The sequence below is a fragment of the Pyrus communis genome, chromosome 17, assembly GCF_041283825.1.
Source record: "Pyrus communis isolate YQ-2024b chromosome 17, ASM4128382v1, whole genome shotgun sequence".
In the NCBI taxonomy this organism is placed as follows: Eukaryota; Viridiplantae; Streptophyta; class Magnoliopsida; order Rosales; family Rosaceae; genus Pyrus; species Pyrus communis.
The window spans coordinates 19912063-19922975 of record NC_142581.1 but is presented as its reverse complement, the minus strand read 5'-3'; the positions used below and the strand labels follow the sequence as shown (position 1 = coordinate 19922975).

At 35.5% G+C, this 10913-nt stretch overlaps 1 protein-coding gene across 1 annotated transcript; it reads left to right on the top strand.

The window, feature by feature from the left end:
* The first annotated feature begins 5456 nt into the window (after positions 1-5456).
* Positions 5457-10722, top strand: LOC137708367 (peroxisome biogenesis protein 2). The gene is made up of 8 exons (XM_068447423.2): positions 5457-5862; positions 6341-6454; positions 6557-6710; positions 7342-7478; positions 7573-7673; positions 8314-8431; positions 10103-10269; positions 10404-10722. Exons 1-8 carry the CDS (start codon positions 5548-5550, stop codon positions 10516-10518), a joined length of 1221 nt encoding a protein of 406 aa, XP_068303524.2. The 5' UTR covers positions 5457-5547; the 3' UTR covers positions 10519-10722.
* The last annotated feature ends 191 nt before the right edge of the window (positions 10723-10913 follow it).

The following is a 10913-nucleotide window of genomic DNA, read 5'->3' as shown; positions in this document are numbered from 1 at the left end:
GTCGAAAGTCCTCGAGTTTGGGGTCGGATTAGAAAGGTCTAAGGGAAAATGAGACGTTTCCAAATAGTGAGTGAGGCATTTGGTGATGATTGGTGGTGGTTTGGTGTTCTAAAAGTGCTAGTGGCGTCAACTCCGTGGCACACCAAGAAGGAAATAGTGAGCAGAGAAAGTAGGTTTGTTTGATTTGTGTGTGTGGGTCAAGTCCACTGAGCCTATATGACAAAGATATAATTTCCCAATTTCCCATTAGAAAAAGCCCATAACTCTTTAAGAAATGTAGAATAGTATGTAGCAATTGACAGCTAAAGAATGCCTTGAAAGCAACTTTGCATTTTTCCAAGGCACAAAATTACAGTTTATGCATTGCCTCCAATGATACCCAGAAGTGTACATTGGAGAAGTTGTGTGGTTTATCGAGAGGATTGTATTATATATATATATATATATATATATATATATATATATATATAAAGACAATTGAATCACATAATGTCGTGAACTAGAGGTTCATTGATTAAAATATTTACATACTTTGGCATGACCATCTAGTCATCCAGGATCCTCTATGATACGTAGAATTATTATAAACTCTAATGGGCATCCATTGTTAAGCAGACATATTGCTATATCAAATGGCAACCTTGCAAGGCTCGTTCTTAAGGGAATTTGATAATTAGACCATTATAATCAAAGATTGATATTGAATTCCCATCATTTTTGGGCCAATTCAATCTCCTCGTGGAACATTTTAATATTTTATGGTTCTGGTTGATCCAAATCCTCGGAGCTTTCAGCCTCACTTTACTGCTTCTCGTTGCCTTTGTTTTTCTTCTTGTCTTTTAAATTGTTATTTTATTAGCTTTATGATCAGGCATAGCTCTGCATGCTTCCCTAGCTTGGTTAATTTCTTTTTCAAAATCTTTGGCTCCACATTCCTATGTACTGCCACATTTTGCAGCCTTACTCGATGGTTAGATGTTTGCCTCTTGTCCACTCGAAGCATAGCTTTTGCAAAACTTTTTGCTCAAATAATTAAACTACGAGCACATTTCCCAGATCATCCTATTAAGTCAATTCGACTTGATAACACTGGTAAATTTATGTCTCAAACTTTTGATGATTATTACATGATACTAAAGAGTGATATTGCACACCATGTTCTTCATATCTATACTCAAAATGGTTTAGCATAAACATTTATCAAGTTGCTTCAATTAATCGTTCGCGCACTGCTCATGAAAACAAAATTGTCAATTTCTACATGTGGCCATGCCATTTTACATGGTGCATCATTAGTTCGATTGAGACTTGTTGCCAACTATCAATATTGCTTAGTACAAACTTGTGTTTAGGCATCAACCAAACATTTCACATTTACGAGTTATTGGTTGTGCTATTTATGTGCATATAGCACCGCCACAACGTACTTAAATGGGACCTCAATGCAAACTGGGAATTTATGTAAGTTTTTATTCATCATCTATCATTCGATATTTGAAGCTCTTGATGGGTAATAATTTTACCGCTTCATTCATCTCAGTTATTTCACAAGAAGAAAAGGATGAAAACAGAGGATTTCTTGAATTTCAAGTAGTGAGTTTTACCAATAGGATAGTGCAACGGGGAAATAGGCCTACTACATGTACTGTGGATTAGTAACCGGTAAAAAAATGAACAATTGAAGCTATTAGTATGATTGATCAAACAAGTACTAAGGGTATTCGATAGATTTCTTTCATTTCTGAATTTGCTTGTGTAAAGTCATAGAATTAGTATGAGTTTATTAACCGCGTAAGGGCGATCCATTTTGATGACGAATTCCACAATAACGAGAAAAAAAGATTCATCAATCACACTTCTAGAAAAAGGCACTAGTCGTATTGGGATCGCAAATCCCAAGTTTGTCTATGGGGGCAGATCTAATTATATTAGTGCTTATAATTGATTTCTTCTGTGTAATACTAATCGATAAGGCCTCATTGGTAAGTGCTACAAGATCTCGTACATTGGAACCCATACTCAGATATGCTCGCATTGTTTCAATAAAAACAACAATTTTTCCGTTATTGGGGGAAGAAAATACCGTTCTAGAAGAAAAACGAGAATTGACAGGGGATGGATCCACCTTGTTTCATTTTGATTTACGAAGCACTCAATGTGAAAATGAAGTGAGAAGAATCATTCATCTTCAAAGTATTGCCAAGCAAATGTCAGATGCATTTAATGATGCAAGAAAGTGACAAAATCACATATACCAACTGCAAATGCTTCTTCAAGAATTAATGTCCCTATTTGGTAGAATAATATGGCAGCGAATGATTCGTCTATTACACACCTGAAGCATAGTAAACCCCCTAGGTTCAAAATATTCAGCTCCTCGAAAGAAAAAGATGAAGACATATTTGAATTCAAATGAATGAAGAACCTAAAATTCTTGATTCGATACTTTTAGAAAAAGAAAATGTCATTGACAAGACATAAGTCATTGAAGAGACCAAAGTACATGAAAGTAAAGAAATCTCTGTAAATTATGCATGTACTAATTTATTGTGGAATCAAATTAAAACGATCATTGACGATATATTGACATTTGTAGTAGCTACTGAAATCATATTAAGCAAGATATTGAACCTCGCTTTGTTCATGAATGCAAAAAGAGACAAGATTGACCTAAAAGGAAAGTTGCAATCTAGGAAAAATTAAATTCCTTGGAATATGAAGCATTTTTGGACCAATAGTCTAAACCCCCTTGGCATAAACCCTATAGGTTACAAATGGTGTTCATAGGAAAACGCAATGTGAAAAATGAGATTGCAAGATGTAGGGGGACTTTTAGGTCGAGGTGGACAGGGGCTTTATGGATGTTATCTTGCCTCCCTTGGTTCACTTTCGTACCAAATTCAGGAATACCTTGAAAGAAGTAGCATGCCTTAGGAAATACCCCGATTGGATCAATGACTCAAAGATAGCATGATTAAGCAAATAATGGTTTACTCAAGTGAGGCATGGTATGGAAGCTAGAAGCTTATCAGTTTAGCGTGAGAGAGAGGGAGTTTGCATGGTTGCATGATACTCTAGATTGGATAATTTGGCTTCCTTAGGTGATCACAAGGTTTCTAATGGCTGGGAAGCTTAAAGGAAATTCATGGAGAACACTCATGTTACAGTAAGTGATGTTTTCTAAGGCTTGAGGTTGTTCGCACTAAGGGAGTGATTTCCCTAACTTGGTGCACTATGATCCTTAATCTTCTCCTAACGTTCTCCTTCCCTTTTTTCTGTCGATCCCCTTTCTAACTGACCACCCTTTTGTAGGTGATTGATTTATTTCCAGGGTTCCTAGGGAATCTCTCATTGTGGCTAAATCTTTCTCCTTCTTTCTCCTGGCATAGTTGCAACTTTCCTTCTTGGGAAAACAAAATATTGTCTTGACTTACATATCAAGTATTGTGATGGTGGAATTTTAGTCCATCAATTAGCTTACATTGAAAAAAGTCGTAAAGCGATTTGGCATGGATAAAGCTTATCCACTCAGCACTTCAATAGTCGTTCAGCCTCTTGACATTAACAAATATCCATCTCGCCCAAAAGAAGATGATGGAATAGTCATTGGTTCAGAAGTACCACATATGAGTGCAATAGGTGCTTTATTGCACTTAGCATAAATTAGTATACCAGATATAGCTTTTTTCAGTCAACTTGTTAGTAAGATATAACTTTGCTCTAACAATTTGACATTGGAAGGGAATCAAAGATGTCTTTCTCTCGTGGGACAACAGACATAGGCTTACTCTACTCCTAAAAACTCATAAATCACCATAGTCTTATGGATATGTAAATGCTGGTTTTCTCTCCGATCCACATAAAGCCCGCTAACAAATTGGATATGTGTTCACTTATGGAAATACACAATCTCGTGGTGCTCAACGATGCAAACAGTAGTTGTTACATCTTACAATAACTTGGAAATAGTTGTTCTCCATAAAATCAATCGTGAATGTTTTTTGTTAAGATCAATGATCCATCACATCCTGAATTCATGCAGTCTATCTTCAAAACAAACATTCCTACTATCATTCATGAAGATAATGCAGCGTGTATTGCTCAAATGAAGGAAGGATTCATGAAAGGCGATAAGATTAAGCACATATCTCCAAAGGTTTTCAATACATATAAGCTTCAGAAGGCTGAAGTTATTGAAGTCAGAGAAATCCTTTCTAATGGCAATCCGGCTGATCTATTCACCAAATCTTTACCAAAGTGTACATTTTAGAAGTTGGCTCATGGTATTGAATTACACTGACTTATTAATCAGTCGGATTAAAGCAAAATTAGGGAGATACACATTAAGGGGAGCATCTAGGACACATGGATGTTGTACTTTTTTTCTTTCGACTAGGATTTTTTTCACCGGTTTTTCCTATTAAGGTTTTAACGAAGAAAACATAAGCATACTTGACACTATATCAATAATCCAAGTAAAGTTGTACTATTTTTCTTCACTACAATATTTTCTACTGAATTTTTTCTGGTAAGATTTTAACGGGCAACTTATGTTGTTATGTGGGCATCCAAAGGTGAGTGTTGTGAAATATGATATGAATATCATACATATGAATGATGAAGAAGAAAAACAACATGCACCCAAAGTGGACTGTGTTCACACCAATTAAAGGCTTTAGGTAGGATGAGTTTTAGGGAGATAAAATAGTAAAATGAATGAGGACTTCTCTCATTTCATTTATTTCCTACGGTGTAAGGCTTTCCCTATATAAAGAGACATTTGTAATGTAAATATCATCCCATTTTTATCCACCCATAAACAATATGTGAGAACTTTACTCTTTCCTTTACACAAGAAAAGAAGAAAAACATAAAGATAATACCGCTATCTTTCACATCTCTTCTTTTACGTCTATTTCACTTGTCTAACATTAGCGCAAAAAAATAAACTGTGTGATACATTGCTCATGTTCCACTTCGATCTTTAGGTTTTCTCTCTTCACAAATGTAATTTTCTTTCTAATTATAGACAATTTGGAGTGTAAAATAAAAATTTTGAAATGTCAATAACAATTCATTTTCAAAATTATTATAAATTTTTCAGTTTTTTTCACTTGTGAAAACATTTAGTTGACATTGTAGTTTTAATTTGATTCGAAACTTTTGTTTCCCTAATTTTTATACATCCTCCAGTAATATGACAACAAATAAATATAAGAATTTGTTCAAATATGTTTCTCAATGAGAAGAACTAGGTAAGTAACTTTAATTCAATTAACTCTATGGTCAGTTGTGACTTTTCACTTGTAAGTGCAAAGTCTTAAATTTGGTTCACGCTAAAAATAAATTTAAACTGCATCATTGTTAACTTATCGTGAGACTTAGCCAATTTTGTTAAAAAACTCTATGGTCAGTTAGATATTTCTAGTTGAAAGTTCTAAAAGAAATTTGAAAATAGGGAACAAAAGCCCTTTCCATATGTAACCCTAAACCCTGGGAAATACGATTTCCAGTGAATATAGCTTTTTACCGGTAGCTGATAGTAGCATGACCAAAACTCAACCGCCCTTGTACGGAGAGAGAGAGAGAGAGAGAGAGAGAGCCTTGAGAAGAGCACCTACCCATCCACGACTCCGCCGTCCACCCCCAATCTCAAATCAAAACTCCAAATCAATTTCATTCGGTTCGCAATCGCCGAACCCTTCAAAGAAGAAGAAGAAGAAGGAGGGGATTGTTGAATTGTTCAGTCGTTCAATGAGTAGTAGCGGTAGTAGTAATGTTCGACCACCAGCACAAGACGCTTGGCTTCAAGCTTACAAGTCCTTACTTCCTCAGTGGCAATCCATCTCTCACTCCCACCAGGTTCCTTCTTCCTTTCATAATTGATCAATTTACTTGCCATTTAGCTTTCATGCCTCTGCTATCAATTTAGTTCAAATTTTCAATTTCTGGATTTCCGAAGGTTACTTACGTTTGTGGGTTTTTATTTTTTATTTTTTTCTATTTGTTTTTGGGAAAAATGATTTCTGGGAAATAAAATTTCGTGGAGTGGGGAGGGAGTTTGATGGGTTTTTAGATTAAATTCAGTCTTTTGATTAGAATTAGCACATAAATAGAACCAGTGAATTCTCACAAAAAAAAAAAAAAAAATGTAATTTAATGGCAAAACAAAACCAAGTATTTATTAAATCTAAACTTATTCTGTTTAAAAGAATCTTCTTTCTATCGGGTATTGCTTAAATGCGTGCATACACATGTGTTGTAGTGTTTATGTGAATTTGTTCGAGTTGAATTACCTTAGTTATCGTGTGTTGTTGATTTATGAGGAATTCTTTTGCAGTCAATAATCCCAATTTCGATATCTAGAGTTAACCAATTCGATGCGGGAAGGCTGGACATTGAAATGTCAGCCATGTTGAAGGAACAGTTGGTTAAGGTCTTCTCCTTAATGAAGGTATCTCTCCTTGTCTCGGCTTATAGTACTAGTCCTCAAAGCGAGTAACCATGCATAGCTATTACAGAATCCCTAAACTGTTATTATTTTCATTGGGATTAGCCAGGAATGCTATTTCAATATGAAGCAGAACTTGATGCTTTCCTCGAATTTCTTATCTGGCGGTTCTCAATTTGGGTGGATAAACCTACCCCAGGAATCGCGCTCATGAATCTGAGGTATAGAGATGAGCGTGCTGTGGAATCAAGAGGAAAAGGTAAGAAGTTCTGGAAATTTGTTGCATAGGTTGGCTCTAGGTTCTAGGCAAAGTTGTGACCAGTGAGGTTAAGGAGGAACCAAAGAAGATGAGCTTTCTAAATATTGTTGTCTTGGCACTGATTTATATGAGTGATCGTGGCTTAATGTTCTTCTTTTGGCATTGGAATAAATGGAGTTATATTCTCCAGGCGGTTCTGCTTTGTTTGGTGTACATGCACTTTGTCCCAAGATTGATCATAAATTGCTGTTTTAGGTGATATACAATAACCAAAAGTGTTGATATTGTTATATTTCTAGAAAAATTTACTTTTCTTCCCTATATTAGTTGTTAACAAATATGATTATACTCTCACAACAGAATAACAAACGTACACCAACTTTATATGACATATCTGAACGAACATTCTAGACTTTGTTAAAGTAGAAGTTTTCAATTCCAGATAATTGTCTGATGTAGTAACCAGGCTGTTCCTAAATTTGCCAATCATAAATTGAGCTGTGAACAGTTATATTTTGTCTGATATATGCAATTTGAATTTTTTTTCATTCAGCTTGTTTAATGTACATCATAATTACATGTAGTATTCCTATTTGTTGTGCTTATGGTTTTGTCTTCAACTTATTTACAGTCAGAACGGGTTTGGAAGGACCTGGACTTACAGTTGCACAGAAGCTTTGGTATTGTGTTGCTACTGTTGGTGGTCAATACATATGGGCACGTGTGCAATCATTTTCTGCTTTCCGTAGGTGGGGTGATTCTGAACAGGTATTGTTTTCTTTTCAATCTTTTTTTTCCCCTTCATTACACCATTTGGAGAATTATTGAAGCAGGCAAATGAGGTGCTCTGCATTTTATTCAGAGGTCAGTGGCACGAGGAGCATGGATTCTGATACAACGTATAGAAGGACTTTACAAAGCTGCCTCATTTGGCAACCTGCTTTTATTTCTTTACACAGGAAGGTATGCAATTTGATAATTGAAAGATGGCGTCATTTAATCAATGTACTCGTGTGCATGCGACTTTAAGCAAATTTTTTCAGAAACTGAGGCTGCATTTTCTAGAGAGGATTAGATTGGATAGGATAACTCACTAGGTTCTAGGCATATGGAAGAAATGGAGGAACCTTCCAACTGAAGGCTGAATTTGCTTCATGAGTAATCCACCTTCTACCATCAAACATTCAAACTTGGACAAAATTTGCAAATTGTCATTCATTTCTTACTTCAGTATGCCTTGAATCTAGCGAGTTATCCTATCAAGCCAATCCTCATAAGACAGCTTAGAGTGCATAAGTGCACTACATGTAGAGTTGGTAGTTTCTGTTCCCTGGACATGTTAAAACATATAACTGAACTTGCAGCATCGTATGTAATATTTTTTAATGGAAATTAATTTTTTTTTTTTTTTTTTATATTGCATGAACCTTTTGATATTTATCTTTGTTCATTTACTTCCATTTTGTATAGGTCAACGTGTTGAAGCTGCATGTATAATATAATAATGTGAGAATTTTTTCATGTGATGTTCTTAATGTGAACTAGGAATAGCATTTCCCTTGGCAAGCTTGCAGACTTTACATATTACATGTTGATGATGCAGGTATAGGAATCTAATTGAAAGAGTTTTAAGAGCTAGGCTGGTCTATGGAAGCCCTAATATGAACAGAGCAGTTAGCTTTGAGTACATGAACCGCCAGTTAGTATGGAATGAATTCTCGGTATGCCCTTCTATTTGATTTATCATTTTAATTATTGTATAAGGTGAGTTTACATTCGTAGTTTGAGGAATTGTCACTCTGCCGCACACCAAGTAATTCTATCTATGATTTGGTAGTAGGGGATTGGCTCAAAACAGCTGATAGCTTAGTTGATACAGGAAAAATTCTAGGTTATTTGAAAGCTCATCTCAATGCTTATTTTGTTGGTTTGGGTTCATTTCACTGTCTATCTTTCCATCTATCACAAGTGAATAGTCGTCAAGGTTTTTTAAGGATGAAGTTTATGTGCAGTTCTTTTTCCTTTTGTCGGAGTTGAATCTTTCGTTAAAGGGATTTGTTCTCGATATTTATGATTTTGCGGTTTTCTGTACTGATGAACAGTTAAATGTGATATGACAGATATATGAGAACAATTCTGTTATTTCAAATCATGTTTTCCACATTTCACCAATTAGAATCAGCATAGTATCTGCTTCCCTCTCATTTAATGCATTCATTGGGGGAGACTCAGGGCTCAGAATTGATGAAATTTGTATTTAGTTAGGGTTGTTGATACTTCCATTTTTTGATATGACAAGTAATATTGAAAACCAAATTATAAAGGATCTTCTCCCAAATGTTTCCTTAACGATAGCAGTAGAACAAAAGTCACCATTGGACTCAAAGAATGAACCTTCCTTCCAAGATGTATGACGTCCGACCCAACTTCAAACTCTTTCTTCCTGACCTATTTAACTCTCTGTCCGCAGTTATTTAGGTGGTATCCCAAAATTCAAGGACAACCGCTGCCCTGAATCACAAATAAAAACCCAGAAATAGATCGATGGCTTGTAATAGAACTTATGCTTGATAGAAATATTAGTATCATATGTAGTTGACGATTGAGGTGCGTTCATTAGAAATTAAAAAATTCAGACAAAAAAATGGCAAAAAAGAAAGTATTCGTTAAGAAGCTTTTTAGTTAATAAGTAAAAAGCTTGCTCCCTTTTAGTTCCATGTTAATGTGATTAAGTGGTTTCTAGAGATCGTATGTGTCAGTTTTATCTCTGCAACTGCTCAAACTGCACGAGGTTCCGCCCCTTTTTTTCTGCCTAGGTTGCATGCGTCTTGGCATGTGATTGCATTGATTTGAAAACAGATACCTACATTTAGGTACGATGATTTTATGTTTACAATATTTAGTCCATTCTGACAAAGCACAACCCTTTTCAGAGTTCTTTTTGCAAGGAAAGCTCTAGGTTATGTGCTCAATCCTTAATCCTTCTTGCACGATGTTAAATACACAAACCAATGACCAAGGTTAACCAAATGGATATGTGCAGTCATTCTCCATCTTACAGAGCAAAAACATTTTCAGAGTTTTGGATTTGCGAGGGAAAGTTCTAGATTTTGTACCAATCCTGAATTCATATCCATGACTCATACATCCATGGCATTCTTTTAGGTACTGAAACTAGAAAAGAAAAAAACAATATTAATTACTTGATTGGACTGTTGCAAATGTATACACTTGGTGTGTGCGCGCGTGCTTCTCTTTAGATTTTTGTTCTGCCTAATGATCTTTACATCTTTGCCTTATGATTTGTTGTTCTGGTGTCCGCTTTTGGGTTTACTTTATGGAATTTCACATAACATTGGATAGAACTTAAAGAGTCCTTGTGCTGATGGCAGGAGATGTTATTGCTACTACTTCCTCTTCTAAACTCATCCTCTATGAAAAAACTTCTAAGTCCATTTTCCAAAGATAAATCATCAAGTTCAAAGGAGGATGACCTTACTTGCCCCATTTGCCAGTCCAGTCCAACCGTTCCCTTTCTCGCTCTTCCATGCGAGCACAGGTACATCACTAAATCTGATCCATCTTTGAGTTTTTTTTATCGCAATCAAGCGAAAATATTCGTTGGATGAAATGATGATTTACAGTACGATTTGATATTTATCGTGCAATGTAATAATTGTTCATGTTGGGCAGATACTGTTATTACTGCCTTAGGACGCGGTGTGCTGCAGTCCCAGCTTTCCGATGTTCCAGATGCAATGAGCCGGTGGTCGCAATGCAGCGGCATGTTAGCGAGCCAAAGCAATGATTGATTACAGTGGAGAAGCAAAGCAGTTTATAGTATAAGCACAAGTGTATAAACTAATGCTTGAAAGTAGCATTACTTTATTTTCCTCCTCCTAAGAAAAACCTTTTAATTGAGGGGAAAATAACATATAAAATTTAGAAATCATGCTCCTTTTAGAATCATTCATTCATCTATTGAGTAGAGAGAGCTTCATTCTTTTGCCTTTTTGATCTCTCTATGCCCTTGTCCGTTATACCTTTTGTGTGAATTTGATCTGCTTTGGAACTAACTCAATTAAGAAAATTTGTTAATTAATTAATATAAGTTTGTAAAAATTTCTCACATTTGTGTTTACTAGAGACATCGTATGAGGTAATAACGTCAGTTTTAGACTAATTTGGGGCGTATGTATATTT

Excerpts from the sequence above, each read along its gene's own strand:
- LOC137708367 (XM_068447423.2), top strand. The coding sequence starts at position 5,548 with ATGACCAAAACTCAACCGCCCTTGTACGGAGAGAGAGAGAGAGAGAGA. Across the intron at positions 7,674-8,313 it reads TTATTTCTTTACACAGGAAG|GTATAGGAATCTAATTGAAA; the intron begins GTATGCAATTTG and ends TTGATGATGCAG. Across the intron at positions 10,270-10,403 it reads GCTCTTCCATGCGAGCACAG|ATACTGTTATTACTGCCTTA; the intron begins GTACATCACTAA and ends CATGTTGGGCAG.